The sequence below is a fragment of the Grosmannia clavigera genome (assembly GCF_000143105.1).
Source record: "Grosmannia clavigera kw1407 unplaced genomic scaffold GCSC_108, whole genome shotgun sequence".
Taxonomy (NCBI): domain Eukaryota; kingdom Fungi; phylum Ascomycota; class Sordariomycetes; order Ophiostomatales; family Ophiostomataceae; genus Leptographium; species Leptographium clavigerum.
In genome coordinates this window covers 1129270-1143200 of record NW_014040837.1, presented here as the reverse complement: position 1 = coordinate 1143200, position 13931 = coordinate 1129270, and the positions used below count along the sequence as shown (strand labels likewise).

At 61.1% G+C, this 13931-nt stretch overlaps 6 protein-coding genes across 6 annotated transcripts; 3 read left to right on the top strand and 3 right to left on the bottom strand.

The window, feature by feature from the left end:
• Positions 1–281: 281 nt before the first annotated feature.
• CMQ_6593 (alpha-mannosyltransferase) lies at positions 282–2077 on the top strand (the record flags this gene model as incomplete). The annotated part of the gene is made up of 2 exons (XM_014320279.1): positions 282–791; positions 878–2077. The coding sequence occupies 2 exons, from the start codon at positions 282–284 to the stop codon at positions 2075–2077; spliced, it is 1710 nt and encodes a 569-aa protein (XP_014175754.1).
• A 211-nt stretch (positions 2078–2288) lies between these two features.
• On the bottom strand, positions 2289–4340 carry CMQ_6983 (gamma-glutamyltranspeptidase; the record flags this gene model as incomplete). The annotated part of the gene is made up of 6 exons (XM_014320669.1): positions 2289–3328; positions 3384–3439; positions 3492–3697; positions 3753–4016; positions 4079–4266; positions 4334–4340. 6 exons carry the CDS (start codon positions 4338–4340, stop codon positions 2289–2291), a joined length of 1761 nt encoding a protein of 586 aa, XP_014176144.1.
• Positions 4341–4708: 368 nt separating this feature from the next.
• Positions 4709–6724, top strand: CMQ_6539 (tRNA methyltransferase; the record flags this gene model as incomplete). Its single annotated transcript, XM_014320225.1, has 1 exon — positions 4709–6724. The coding sequence occupies one exon, from the start codon at positions 4709–4711 to the stop codon at positions 6722–6724; it is 2016 nt and encodes a 671-aa protein (XP_014175700.1).
• Positions 6725–6820: 96 nt separating this feature from the next.
• On the bottom strand, positions 6821–9179 carry CMQ_6876 (actin cytoskeleton organization protein; the record flags this gene model as incomplete). Its single annotated transcript, XM_014320562.1, has 2 exons — positions 6821–8323; positions 8424–9179. 2 exons carry the CDS (start codon positions 9177–9179, stop codon positions 6821–6823), a joined length of 2259 nt encoding a protein of 752 aa, XP_014176037.1.
• A 539-nt stretch (positions 9180–9718) lies between these two features.
• On the top strand, positions 9719–11008 carry CMQ_6932 (transcription factor tfiih subunit; the record flags this gene model as incomplete). Its single annotated transcript, XM_014320618.1, has 1 exon — positions 9719–11008. The coding sequence occupies one exon, from the start codon at positions 9719–9721 to the stop codon at positions 11006–11008; it is 1290 nt and encodes a 429-aa protein (XP_014176093.1).
• A 351-nt stretch (positions 11009–11359) lies between these two features.
• On the bottom strand, positions 11360–12924 carry CMQ_6847 (asparaginase family protein; the record flags this gene model as incomplete). The annotated part of the gene is made up of 3 exons (XM_014320533.1): positions 11360–11959; positions 12524–12678; positions 12741–12924. The coding sequence occupies 3 exons, from the start codon at positions 12922–12924 to the stop codon at positions 11360–11362; spliced, it is 939 nt and encodes a 312-aa protein (XP_014176008.1).
• Positions 12925–13931: the final 1007 nt, after the last annotated feature.

Genomic DNA, 13931 nt, shown 5'->3' with positions numbered 1-13931 from the left:
GTGGCAGTATGGCCGCAAAGGGAAGGCGCAACCCCACAGCGTTCTAACGAGCCGCTAAACCCAGCTGAATCGAAAGGTGCCTCGTGTCATCAACGCGTTCCCACTTTGATGATGGAAGCATCCCACGATCATCAAGGCTTCCAACCACAGATATAACCGACTGCCGGGCCCCCTTCATAGAGACAAGGCCCTTTTGGCCCTTTTCCTTCGTTTTCCATATATACATGCATGCCGACACCGGGCCTTACTGACGCCACACACCATTCTCCCCCCCAAGCCCAATGGACGGACAGTGCAGCACGTCCGGCTGCTCTGGCGACGGGTATAGCGCCGCCCATGTCGGCACAGCCTTTGTCACAGCGCTGCTTGCGGCCATCCTGCTCGTGCCGCGGCTATGGCGCCTCACCGGGTCGACGGTGGGGTGGTACGTGCGACAGAAGTCGGATGGCCGGCGGCAGCGGCTGCTCCGAGTGATGGCAGCGGAAGAGCTGATTTTCCAAGATGAAAAGAAGACCAAGGCGAACAAGAAGACGGACGGTGGCAGCAGCGAGTCGGACTGGGAGAACGTTGAAGCATCGCCGGCGGACTCGGCAGCGAGCGACGACAAGGGCGAGCAGCAATGGGACGGAATCGTCGGCTTCTTCCATCCATTCTGCAATGCTGGTGGAGGTGGTGAGAGAGTCTTGTGGGCAGCGATCCGGGCGACACAGCAGCGCTGGCCCAAGGCCAAGTGCGTGGTCTACACGGGCGATCACGACGCCCCCAAGGACGCCATCCTCCGACGGGTGCAGGTAAGAGAGAGTGCAAGGTGGCAGCATGTGGCAACAGGCCGACAGTAGCTGACAATGGCTGACAATGGCTGACAACTTCTGCGCAGGACCGCTTCAACATTCACATCCACCCGCCGACGGTGACGTTCCTCTACCTCAACACACGACGCTGGGTGCTGGCATCGACGTGGCCGCACTTCACGCTGGCCGGACAGTCGTTCGGGTCGATCATCCTCGCCTGGGACGCCTTCTCGCTCCTGGTGCCGGACGTGTTTGTCGACACGATGGGCTACGCGTTCGCGCTCGGCTTCTCCAAGTTCCTCTTTGGCAGCGTGCCGACAGGTGCGTACGTGCACTACCCGACCATCTCGACCGACATGCTGGAGTCGCTCAACCCGACATCGGCGGTGGGCGGCCAGGGTGTCAACGCCGGCCAGGGCGTGGGGGCACGCGGGATTGCCAAGCGGCTCTACTGGCAGGCATTTGCATGGCTGTACGCATCGGTGGGCGCGTCGATCGACGTGGTCATGACCAACTCGACTTGGACCCAGGCGCACATCCAGAAGCTGTGGGGGCCGCTGCGGCGGGCACGGCGACGAGACGTGGCAACAGGCGGCAAGGACATTGCAGTAGTGTATCCGCCGGTGGCTGTCAGCGAGCTGGAGCAGGAGGTCGACGTGTCGGCAGCGAGCGAGGCGGGCCGTGAGAAGGTGCTGCTGTACATTGCGCAATTCCGGCCGGAGAAGAACCACTCGCTCATCCTCAAGGCGTTTGCCAAGTTTCTGCGCAAGTGGGAGGAGGAGAATCCGACATCGACAACGACAGACAAGCCGAAGCTCGTGCTCGTCGGCAGCGTGCGCGATGACCACGACTCCAAGCGGGTGTACCAGCTGCGGCTGCTGGCCAATGAGCTGCAGATCCGCGACGCAGTCGAGTTCCACCTGGACGCGCCGTGGCCCGAGATCCTCCGTTGGCTGCGTCGCGCTTCCGTCGGCGTCAACGGCATGTGGAACGAGCACTTTGGCATCGGCGTGGTCGAGTACCAGGCAGCTGGCCTCGTGGCCGTTGTGCACAACAGCGGCGGTCCCAAACTGGACATTGTCACGCCCATTGACGGGTTGCCGACGGGCTTCCACGCCACAACGGCGGACGAGTTTGCAGACGCCTACGCGCAGGCGCTCTCACTGCCGGAGCCGCTGGCCTGGCGCGAGCGTGCACGCCAGTCGGCCAAGCGGTTCACAGAGGAGGAGTTTGCACGGCGCTGGGTGGCCCAGATGGAGCGACTGGTGGCGCTGACGAGGGAGTGAGGCATCAGAAAAGCTTGAGGAAATCAGGAAGCGCTAGGGAAGCGATTAGTATCCTATTTCTGCATATCGGTGCATTCGGGGCATTTTCTATTCCGCCTGCTCGTTTTCTTTCATAGACGTCATGGATACCCAGATTTCGAGAGCAGGTCAATCGAACCATTTCTACAAGTCCAAGGCGCTAAGAACATAGAACACAGAACACACGCTCTCTCTAAAACACCTCGCCACCGCTGTTCTTCTGGCGCGGCTCGCCGGCAGCGTCGAAGCGGCCGCCCGGCAAGATCTGGATTCCCTGGGCGGCGCTGGCATATTCGGCAGTCCAGGCGACATGGTGGCCACGGGCAGCGAGGGCGGTGACGGTGCGGTTATCGTAGGCGGCCTCGAAGACGACCTGGTTGGGCGCGAGCTGATCGTGGAGGCGGGGCATAGCGAGGGCGGCAGCGATGCCGAGGCCGTGTTCGAGGACGTGCCAGACGACCTGGGCGGTAGCAGAGATGATGCGGCTACCGCCCGCGGCGCCGGTGACGAGGGCGAGGCGCCAGGAGCCAGAGGTCGGATCCCACTCTTCGGCCATGAGGGGGGTAGTTGAGCTGAGCGGTCGCTTGCCGGGACGGGCGTAGTTGCCGGGGCTGGGCGGGTAGCCAAAGGCGTCGCGGGCGCCCGGGATGGAGAAGTCGCACATCTCGTTGTTCAGGATCACGCCCGAGGCCGCGTCCATGAGGCGGGATCCGAAGATGGTGTTGATCGTGGTGGTGCTGCTGACGGCGAGACCGCTGCGATCCGCCGTGGACACGTGACTAGTCCCGTGACTTGGCGAAGCAAACGAACCGGCCGGGTTGTAAGCCGCGACGGGCAGCGTGCGGTCGTCACGGATCTGCCGGCGCGTCGTGGCTGCGTGTGCTGCCGTGAGCATGGCAGCCTCGTAGGCAGCTGCGCCGGCGACGTAGGCTGGGTCGCCCAGATGCGTGCGCGCGCCGTAGCCAAAGCGCAGGGCCTCGTCGAACCGGTGCGTCGTCACGTTGGTGTCGGCATCAGCATCGGCCGCGTCAGTCGCGTCCGGCCGCGGATACTCGTCCAGCGTCTGCAGGACCGACAGCGTCACGGCGCCCGACGACGGCGCACCCGTCGCAAACAGCCGGCGGCCTCGGTACTGGCCCTGCACGGCCGCCCGCACAATGGCCGCATAGCCGGCAAAGTCGGCCAGCGTGGCCGTCCCGTTGCTCGCCTGGATGGCCTCGACCATCGATTCGGCTGGCCTGTCAGCAAGAGAAGACAGACGGCTACACAGACACAGACACACACGTACCAATCGGCCCGCTGTAGAACACATCCGCCCCGTGCTTCGCTACCTGCTCTAGAGTACTGCCAAGGTCAGCATTCGCTCTGGCAGCAACACAGAGACAAGAGTGTTTACTCAGCATAGCGTGCGCGGGTGATGGTGTCGCCCAGCTGCAGCAGCGTGCCGTTGGGGGCAAAGTCCTGGGCCCAGACGGGATCCTCGACCAGGAGCCGGACGGTATCGGGATTGTAGGTCATGAACTTGACCAGGTCTTCGGACACGGGAAAACCGTCGCGGGCGACGTGGACGGCCGGCGTGACGACAACCTCCCACGGAAGCGACTGTAGGTGTCAGCAGAGGAGAGGAGAGGAAAGGAAAGGGAAAGAACAGACGCACACCGTATTTCTGGTGCAAGTACTCAAGGCCGCGCAACTCGCCCGGGATGGCGACGGCCAAGCCACCAAACAGGGCGCCCTCGTTGTTGCCGTCGTACATGTGCTTGTGGGCAGCAGCGGGCGCAGTTTCGCGGAAGTCGACGACCTCGTACTCGCCGGCAGGACTGCGGACAAGCATGAAACCGCCACCGCCAATGCCAGAGTGATACATGCCGATGACGCCGACGCAGAGGGTGGTGCCGACCATGGCGTCGGCAGCGTTGCCCTGGTGGTGTCAGAAAGGCGAGTGAAAAGCGTATAAGGAAAGCGAAAAGCAAGAGGACGCACCCCCCTTCGCATCAGGTCGATGCCAATCTTGGAGCAGATGGAGCTCTCGCAGGCCACAGCGCCATTGGAACTGACACCATCGTCACTCTGCAGGGGCTGCTGCTGCTGCAGTGCCGGCAGTGCCAAAGCGAGCTGTGCCTCGAGAGCCAGCAGCGGGACAAGCCAGGCCCGGGGGACAGATAGGAGACCTGGCGGAAAGAGTGAGCAACACGTATCCTTGTGGACAAAGGAGAGCAGAGCGATAAGGCTACTCACGCATCATGGCAAAACAGACGACTATTCACAGAACGCTTGCACCTACAACCTTTGACAAGGAAACAAACAGACCGAAACGAACGCAGTCACGCTTCGACCAAGACGTGAAGGAGGGATCGCGAAAGACGGAGAGAAGCGATACGAGATGATGGCGGCAGTGGGCGCCGATAAGACGACTTCCAAGGGCTTGTAAGTCAGAGACCGAGGCCGTGTGATTGGTCAAGCTAGCTAAGGTCTTGTGGGGCTATTCTAACCAATCATCAGAGGGATATTGTGCAGGAGACTAAGATAGTCAGATAAGGGGAAAAAAGTCAAAGTCGAGGACGTTCTTTCTGCAGAAGGCAGAGAGTCTGGCGAAGTGAGTTTTCAGCATTCATGCGACCTACGGCCATTCTCAGGAGCGCGATCTATTCAGCAGCAGCAGCGTCAAGGTGTAGTTCGAGCCTGATTCTGTGCGAAGGGCATCTTGCGGCAGCTCGACGCCGTCCTACTGTTGGTTGGCAGGGCTGGAACAGAAAGTTTGGCAAGATGGCTGAGATGACGGGTACGCCGGCGACGACGACAGAGACGCCGGCTGTGCAGGACACGCAGAGTCTGGGGAAGCGGCCGCACTCGGCGAGTAGCCCAGTGGCGGGGCGGCAGGCGAAGCAACAGCGGACATCGAAGAAGAAGATCAAGGGCCGCAAGCCCAAAAAGGTGACGGACGGGTCTGCTGAGGAGGTGTTGCTGGCGGACGTGCAGTCGCTGCTGGCGACTCTGAAGCTGCAGGAGAGCGGCAGAGGCGTGGTGGCGGAGACGGGGGCGGAGACGGAGGCGGAGACAGAAGCATCCCAGTTTGTGGACGAGGAGGAGGACCTGCCCGAAAAGGGGACCGAGATTGAGCTGGACGTGGTGGATCTGTCATCGACGGGCGATGGACTGGCCGTATGGCGGCGGGACAGTGAGAAGGAGCGCAGCAGCAGCACTAAGCCCAAGAGACGGCGCATCTACGTGGTATCGTTTGCGGTGCCGGGCGACGTGGTGCGGGCGCGGGTGTACCGCCACCTGCCGGCAGCACGGAGCGCAGACGAGGTGGCCTACTCGGTGGCGGACTTTCTGGCCGTGGTGCGGCCGTCGGCAGAGCTGCGCGATGACGGAGCGCGGGTGCGGTGCCGGTACTTTGGGCGGTGTTCGGGGTGCCAGTACCAGATGCTGGACTACGACGAGCAGCTGCGGATCAAGCGGCGGGTGGTCGAGCGGGCATACCGGCACTTCTCGCGGCTGCCAGCAGCATCAGTGCCGGCCGTGTTGGACACCGTGGCCAGCCCGCTGCAGTACGGCTACCGGACGAAGCTGACGCCGCACTTTGACGGTCCGCCGGGATTCCGGCACAAGAACCGTGCTGGCCACACGCTGCCGGCCGTGCCCGACATTGGCTTCATGCAAAAGGGCGGCGGCCCACGCACGACGCTCGACATTGAGCACTGTCCGATCGGGACGGCGGCGGTGGCTGCGGGCATGACACGGGAGCGGTCACGTGTTGCGCGGGACTTTGGGTCGTATACGCGGGGGGCGACCATTCTGCTGCGGGAGAGTACGCGGCGGGTGCCGAGAGGAGACAAAGAAGAGGGCGAGGCTGTGGAAGAGGACCCGCTGGCGGTCCGGGTCGAGGCCGACGGGCACACGGACATCAAGACGTGCATCACGGACAACAACGCGACCAGCACGGAGTATGTCGACGACTACCTCTTCACCAACCCGGCCGGCAGTTTTTTCCAGAACAACAACTCGATCCTGCCGGTGCTGACAGCCTATGTGCGGGCCAACGTGCTGCGGCCAGCGTCGGACGATGCAGCCCAGAAGCCGATCCGCTTTCTCGTGGACGCCTATTCCGGCTCCGGTCTCTTCACCATCACGCTGGCATCGACGCTGGCGGGCGGCAGCATCGGCATCGACATTGCAGAGCAGTCCATCGCCTATGCGCGGGCCAACGCGGCCCTCAACCAGCTGCCGCCCGATCGCTGTCGGTTCATCGCGGCTGATGCGGCCCAGCTGTTCGCTTCCGTCTCGGGTGGCGACGCCGCCGTCGCCTCCTCTCCGCCCGACGAGACCGTCGTCGTGCTCGATCCACCCCGCAAGGGCTGCGATGCTCCCTTCCTTCGCCAGCTGCTCGCCTACGCTCCCGCCCGCATCGTCTACGTCAGCTGCAACGTCCACACCCAGGCCCGTGATGTCGGCATGCTCGTTCGCGGCCGCGTCGACGGCTTCGCCGGCGAGGGCCTACCCCGTCCCGGCCAAGACGACGTCGTCGCTCATGGCACCCGCTACGCCATCGAGAGCCTTCGCGGCTTCGACTTCTTTCCGCAGACCGCCCATGTCGAGGGCATTGCCGTGCTGAATCGGTGTTCGTGATTGCTTAGTAACAACGGCAACAACGGGAGACAATCTTCTAGAATATGGTTCACTGCTTAGTAATCGTCTAATTCCATTCGCTCTGTCCATCACGTGCTAGTTCCCTTCATTTCCATCCACCACCGCCTTGAGAGCGAACACGACGGCCTCGATGACCTCGGGCCGTCGGCTGGCCTTGGCGCAGTCCGTGAGGATGGTGACAGCATTGGCAGCGCGCAGGGCGACGCGGGCAGCCCGGCCAGTGTCGCCGTCAGCAGCGGCCACGTTGTAGACGGCAACGGCGCCACGATGACGGAGGTCCTCGGTCTCGGTGGCGGCACAGAGGCCGAGCAGACGGTCAACGCCGGCAGGACGGGCGAGAACGCCGCGCACGACGGCAGGGTAGGCGGTGAGGCCGGCGAGAGCGCCGCCGGCAGCGCAGCGCGTGGCCGCATCTTCGGCGTCGGCGAGAGCGAGCAGGACGTTGAGGCGATTGCGGGCAGCAATCACCAAAGCTGGATCTCCGTTTTCCTTTTCGACGGCGTACAGGGCAATCCCATCGACGCCCTGCACGATGTTGCAGACCAGCTCGGCGGCGGCGCGGGCGACCAGCGGATTGCGCGCCAGCAGCTGCTCGTCGACGTCGGCCCAGGCTGTCCGGATGATGGCCCGTCGCACATCATCGTCCTCGGTCGAGGCCAGGTTGGTCAGCGCCATCAGGGCCTCAAAGGTCGGCAGCAAGTCGGTCGGGCCGGCGTTGTCGTCGTCGTCCGGTCGCCGCAGCAGCGATGCCAGCGGTCGGATCGCCGCAGCCATCGGCGTCGATCCGCGCGTGCCGCCAAACACGAGGGCCGGATTCGTCGAGATGAGGATGCGTGCGAGAGCCTGAGCGGCAGTTCGTTGGGTGGTAGTCGGAGTTGTAGTCGGAGTGGCTCCTGTCCCTCTTGAGGTCTCCTCCCCCTCCCACACATCCATCAACAGCCGAACGGCTCCCTGCTGTGCCAGCTGTCCTCGCAGTCGTGCTGTGACCGAAAGTGCGTGCACGATGCCCACAATCAGTCCCAGCGATGCCGGTGAGCCCCGACGGCTGTGGCTGACCAGCACCGGCATCACGCCCGCCGCAAAGACCTGCTGGCAGCGTTGGGCCACATGCTCGTCGTCGTCCAGTTGATCACGCTGCTCGGCCGCCAGCTTGCCGCCCTTGCCGGCTGCATCGGCGTACGCCTTGAGCTGGCCCATGCGTCGCTGCTCTTCCGTCTGCGTAGGCCGGTATCGCGTCAGGTTGGCCAGGATGCTAAGGCCGCCATACGTCAGCGGTGATCGTGCCGGTGCCGTCTGCAGCGTCTGTATGAGTCGCCGCAGCACGGCTGCGTTGCCGGCCAGATCCTCTTTGACTCGTGGCTGCAGAGACGCGTACGCGAGTCCTTCTACCGAGGATGTCGTCGTCGATGTGGCCGTCGTCGTCGTCCCGTCTTTCTGGGCCTCGTCCTCGCTCCTCTTTTCCTCTCCTCCCTCCACCAGCAGCTTCGCAAACATCTTGCTCAGCTCTTCCAACGTCGTGCTGGCCAGCTGCACCCGCTCGCCCGCTTGCTTTCCCGTCTTCTGCAGCGGCATCGTCGCCTTAGCACTAAAGTCAGTCAGATCGTCGTCTCAAATCCCCTTTCTCCTTCTCTTCATAGACTCCCCTCTCTTTCTCTCTCCTACTACTCCTCCCACTCACCTTGATCTTCGCTAGAATCACCGCCGCCAGGTTCTGCACCTGTCGCGAATGTCGCCGCATCGACACCGATCCTGACCCCAGATCCGGGTTCGCCGCAAACATGGCCTTGACCACGTCGTCCGGGTCCTGGTCCACAATCTCCTCCAGCCAATCGCCGCAGTACTTTTGCACCGCCTCTCGACACGCCCCGTTCATGCATGCCACGTTAAGCAGCTCCAGACAGGCCGTCTCGACCTTGCGACTCTTCCACTTCCGCCGCATCAGCGGCCCCAGGCTCGGCAGGAAGCCCTCGCTCAGAAACATCTCCGCCGTCAGCTCCGGCACGATCGGGAACAGCGCCGCCGCCACGCAGAACGCCACAATGTAGTCGTCGTATGTACCCCGGCGCACCCGGTCGTAGAAAAAGGCCGACAGCTTCTTCGCACCCTCGTCGCCGGCCGCCCGCAGGTACGCCGACGTCGCCAGCGTCCCGTGGCCCCGCACCACCTCTGGCTGCCGCATGTCCAGGTACCCCAGCAGCGTGTCGACGCAGTCGCTGTCAATCAGCTGGCAGATCGACCGTTCGCCCTGTCCCGTCGCTGCCACGTCGTCGCCCAGCAGCTTGCTCAGCCGGTCCAACTCTGCCACCGTTTCGTCCTCCTCCTTGCCACCCTCCATCAACCCCGCAAAGAGCAGCAGCGTCTGGTCGTCGCGCGACAGTCCCGCATCCGGAGGCCCCGTCCCCGTCCCCGCGTTCGCGTTCGATACCGCTGCCATCTCTCAATCTCGATAGCCGTAGATAAGAAGTACAACAGGGGTCGTCCGACTGCTGCTGCGAGAATCCCACCGTCGCTTCGTTGTTCCAGAGAATTCACCGGCCCAGAAGTTTCGCTAGGAAAACAGATAAAGTTGTCTCTCACAACCGCCACCTCCCTAAGACTTGTCCTTTTCTCGTCACTGTCTCGCCGTCAGCCAAAAAACACCGCCACCGAGTTGCTGGTGGGGTGGTCACGTGTCTTATCGATAAGCCCTGCATATAGACCCACTCCTTACTCCGTAATAGCTTCTCTGCCAAACCAAAGACGCTGTTCTGTCTTTGGACATGATGAAGCTCCGCGTTTACAGTACTGTCGCCAACTGCCGCTCCCTCACCTCCTCTACGGCAACGTCCACCCCGAGGACAAGACTGGATCGATAGGGGACACACGCGTGTGTCCCCGCGCCGTCTTGGAAAGCCATTCCACAGTTGACAAACACAGCACATCACTCAGCCTCAGCCTCATCTTCATCCTCCTCCTCTTCCTCAACTCATCACCATGGATGCCGTCGATGCCTCGGCCCACTACGAGGTCACCGCCTCCGAGGAGACGCCCTCGCTGCTGACCATTGTGCTGGACACGAACCCACGTGCCTGGGCCGCCCTTGCTGCCGTCTTGCCGCTCAGCAAGGCCGTCGCCAACATCCTCGTCTTTGTCAACTCCCATCTGGCCCTGAGCAGCACCAACCGGGTGGCTGTGGTAGCCTCGCACTGCAACCGTGCCGTCTGGCTGTACCCAACGCCGGCAGGTTCCAGCCTTCTCCCGAAAAAGCCGCCATCTGACGGCCTCGACGTCGACATGGCCGACGCCCCAGCCTCTCATCCGCATCGTCCTTCGCATCCCGATCCGGCCGACCAGTCTGGCCGCTCGGCCAACAAGTTCCCACAGTTCCGCGAGATTGAGACTACTCTGCTCCAGTCCGTCCACGACCTCGTCAGCAGCACCGCCGCCGCCGACCTCGACGAGACCACCACCCTGCTCTCGGGCGCCCTCACTCTCGCCCTCGCCCACATCAATAAGACCGCCCTGACGATCCCGGCCGCTGCTGCTGCTGCGAACGACGGCGGCTCCGGTGGAAAACGCTCACGGCCGCGACCCGGTGGTGTTCTCGCCGGCAGCGCCACCAGCGGCAACGCCAAAAAGACCGGCACCTCCGCCGGACTTGCCGACAGCCGCTCCGGAAAAACGGACCCCGTCGACGACGTCGGCCTGCACGCCCGCATCCTCGTCATCTCCGTCTCCGACTCATCACCCGCTCAGTACATCGCCACCATGAACGCCGTCTTTGCTGCTGCCCATGCCGGCGTCGCCATCGACGTCCTCGCCCTTCGCGGCGCCGCCACTTTTCTGCAGCAGGCCGCCTACATCACTCGCGGCACTTTTGTCCGTGTCGGCGCCGACCAAAAACACGGCCTTCTCGCCTACCTCATGCTCGCCTTCAACGCTGCCTCCTCCCACGATGTCGCCCAGCATCTCGTCGCCCCCAGTGCTGACGCCGTCGACTTCCGCGCCGCCTGCTTCTGCCATCGCCGCGTCGTCGACACCGGCTTCGTCTGCAGTGTCTGCCTCAGCATTTTCTGCGAGGTCCCCCCCCGTTCCGATTCTTCTTCTGTCACTGCCACAGACCTCCCTACCGTTGAGTGCCTCACCTGCGGCTCGCTGCTCCGTCTCGGTAACTACGGCGCCCACCCGGCCGTTGTGCCCCGGCCCAAGAAGAAGAAAAAGCGGAGGCTCGGCCCTGGAGGACGTGAGGACACCGGCAGCACTGCCGGTACGCCGGCAGCATAACATTGGAATCTATAGATACTGGCATATATCATGGGTATTGTTCATTCCGGATTTATCTAGTCATTTTTGGCTTGCTGCTGCTGCAAATTGGAAACGATCACGCTGAGAAATTGGTCTGCTAAACGGCGTTGGGCTGGGTTCAATGGCTTAGAAATAAAAGGCTTTACATACTTTTCGCTTCGTCCGTGTCTTTGCACCACATCTTGTAGCACTGCATCCGCCTCGTCGTTCAAGCTGTTTTAGGTTCTAGGTGGGGAACAGGACAGGCTTGCTACTTCGCCTGTCCGTCTATCTGCTATAAGACAATAAATACAATCGAATACTGAACGCTGTAGACCCTTTGACCGAAACTCAATTGTTCTTGATCTTGCGGCCGCCCCGTGCAACACTTTCTCGAGACCCCAGCCGCGACATCACCACCAGAGGGTCCTTTTCGTTTGACGACAGTGATGCAAGGGCAAACGAGTCGGTATTGTGTGCAAAATAGAAGTACACGCCCTTGCATGTCTTCTTCACCGCCATCACCCCTATCGCACCTCCCGAGACCTGGTTCTTCACTCCCGGATGGTCCATGAAAGCCTCCGACACAAACGTCTTCATCAGTGTGTCGTCGTCGTACTCGGCCACGGGAGAGCCCCCTGCATCTACTCGCATGTTGTAGTAGAGCCGCTCTGCGCAGGTATGCGACGCCATCGTTGTAGCCATGTGCTCGCCCGTCCCGCTGGTCACCGCGGCCACTGACGTTCCCATCTTGTCCTTGGGGTTAGCCGGCAGAACGGCCGTGCCGATCCCCACCAAAGCAGCTGGCCCCATTCGACCACTGTGTTTCATCCCGATGCCGCCAGATGACGAGCCCGCAGCAATGTTGCCCTGAAAGTCGACGGCTATGGCCCCCACCGTGTCGGAGATGATGTCTGAATTGTCGTCCTTGAACTCGGCGGATTCATGGACCTGTTCGGTGGAAAGTCGTATATTTGGAGGCAGAGCTTCGCTATGACCATCGACACTGCTTTTACTGCCACGCTTCCGTATTGTGTGCTCGTTCCTATCCATTCGAAGTCGTTTCGGAGGCGGTGCCGTCGTCTGAGATGGCCATGTCACACTGTCAGCCGTAGATGTGTGTCGCTGCCTGTCTGGACCGGTAGCACCGCCGGAAGCCTCTTCAAAATGGTCAGAGACAGACTGTTGTACTGTTGTTGATAATCCAAGCGTAGATGCCTGACCAGTCGTGTTGCCAATGTTTAATACAGAAGTCGGATCTTGCATCTTTGCCGGGTCAACACCTTTAGAACCGAGTAGCTGTCCCGATCTCGGCTGTTCTTGCTCCCGTTGCTGACTAGATGTTGTTTGGCCCGGCCTTGCTTGTAGTTCAGGTGTGCTAGCCACCGCCAGAGTTCTCTTTCCTTGGCGTGTAGAATCGGCAATTGCTGTTCGATGGGTGCTAGAAGTCGCTGCTTCGGCTCGATATAATTCGTGCCGCCACCGATCGAAGCGAGCCCGCGCCCCTTCCGATACGAGCTTCTCGTTTGGCACTGTGCGCATTCCGTGCTCCTCGGCAAACCGCCGTGCACCCGCACTGACCAGAATGTTGGGCGGGATGCGGCGCAATGACAGAGGAATATTGGTCTGGTCAAGGATGAGCCGGGCGAGCGAAATGGGATTTTTGATCACTGCATGTGCAGCCTCATGTCAGTTCTGGACAGTCGTCCTTGGCGCTGGACAGGCAACTCACTCGGAACTGCTCCGCAGGCACCACTGCGACCGAGATGGTCGACAATGGTAGCGTCACCCTCCACAACTCCATCTATGGTCAGGTTGCTTCCGTAGCCAGCATTGGTAATTTCCCTGTCTTCGAGGCTCTTGATGGCAACCTCCACGGCATCTACAGCAGTACCGCCGGCCTTGAGAAATTTCATTGCAAGTCGGGCAGCTCTAAAACCGTCAGTTCTGTGAAGACCAAGATAGGTATACGGAGATGCATGAAAAGTGGAAGATTTGTTTTTGAAAAAAGTGCTCACTCGCTGCATGCCTCCAAGTGCACATGCTCGTTTGCTGTACTGTGAAAGCCGGCCCCCGCATGGATGAAAATCGTAGCCACAGGAGCTCTTGCTTTAGAACGAAACAGACGCTCAGTCAGGCCATCCCTGGCAGGAATGCAGTTCTGAGAATCATGCGGAGGTCTGGTGGGTGTCGCCACGGACTGGTCCGTTTCCAAGCTGTCCTTTGTATCCGTGTACATGGCCGAATCGTCACCGGTAGGATTTGACACCTCTGGTGGTGAGGAAACAGTCTCCGGGCTTGAGCTGACACTAGGGAAGGGACTTGACAGCGGGTCACTGTGAGCAAGGTTCGCTTCCGCGGTCGTGGGAATCGCCCTTGGAGGCGGACTTGGCCCAGCGCTATCATTTTTCTGCGCCGTTTCAGTTGGTTGACTCATGAAAGGATATGTGCCCAGGGCTCTGAGCTACTGCTATATCCTGCCGTGCTCCGTCACCAGGTCGTTCTGCCTTCGGATGTGTCGGGCGGCTAAGTTGTAATGAAAAGTGACAGAAAAGTGACGAAGCAGTAGGGACGGGGTAGCTCAATTGTACTAAGCAAGGACACAAAGCCGCAGGCTCGCCGTTCGCGTATGACAATCCTAATTATGTACGTAACAGAGAGAAGAGGGTAATATGGTGAATAGGAAAGTTTGCGTAGTCGTAGAAATATGTTGCGCAAGATAGCGCTGCTTCTCAGGCGTAATAAAATAAGGGACGGGTCAGCTTGTCGGTAGAGTGTAGATAAAGACCATAAAAAGATGCAGGAGAATGAAGCAATTAAGAGTCCAGAAGGGGTGCAAAAGACACGAGGTAGAAGAAACAAAAAGTGTGGGGAATGGCGAAGCAAGATGTGTAGCCCGTTTGGGTGTCTAGATTACTGCTGC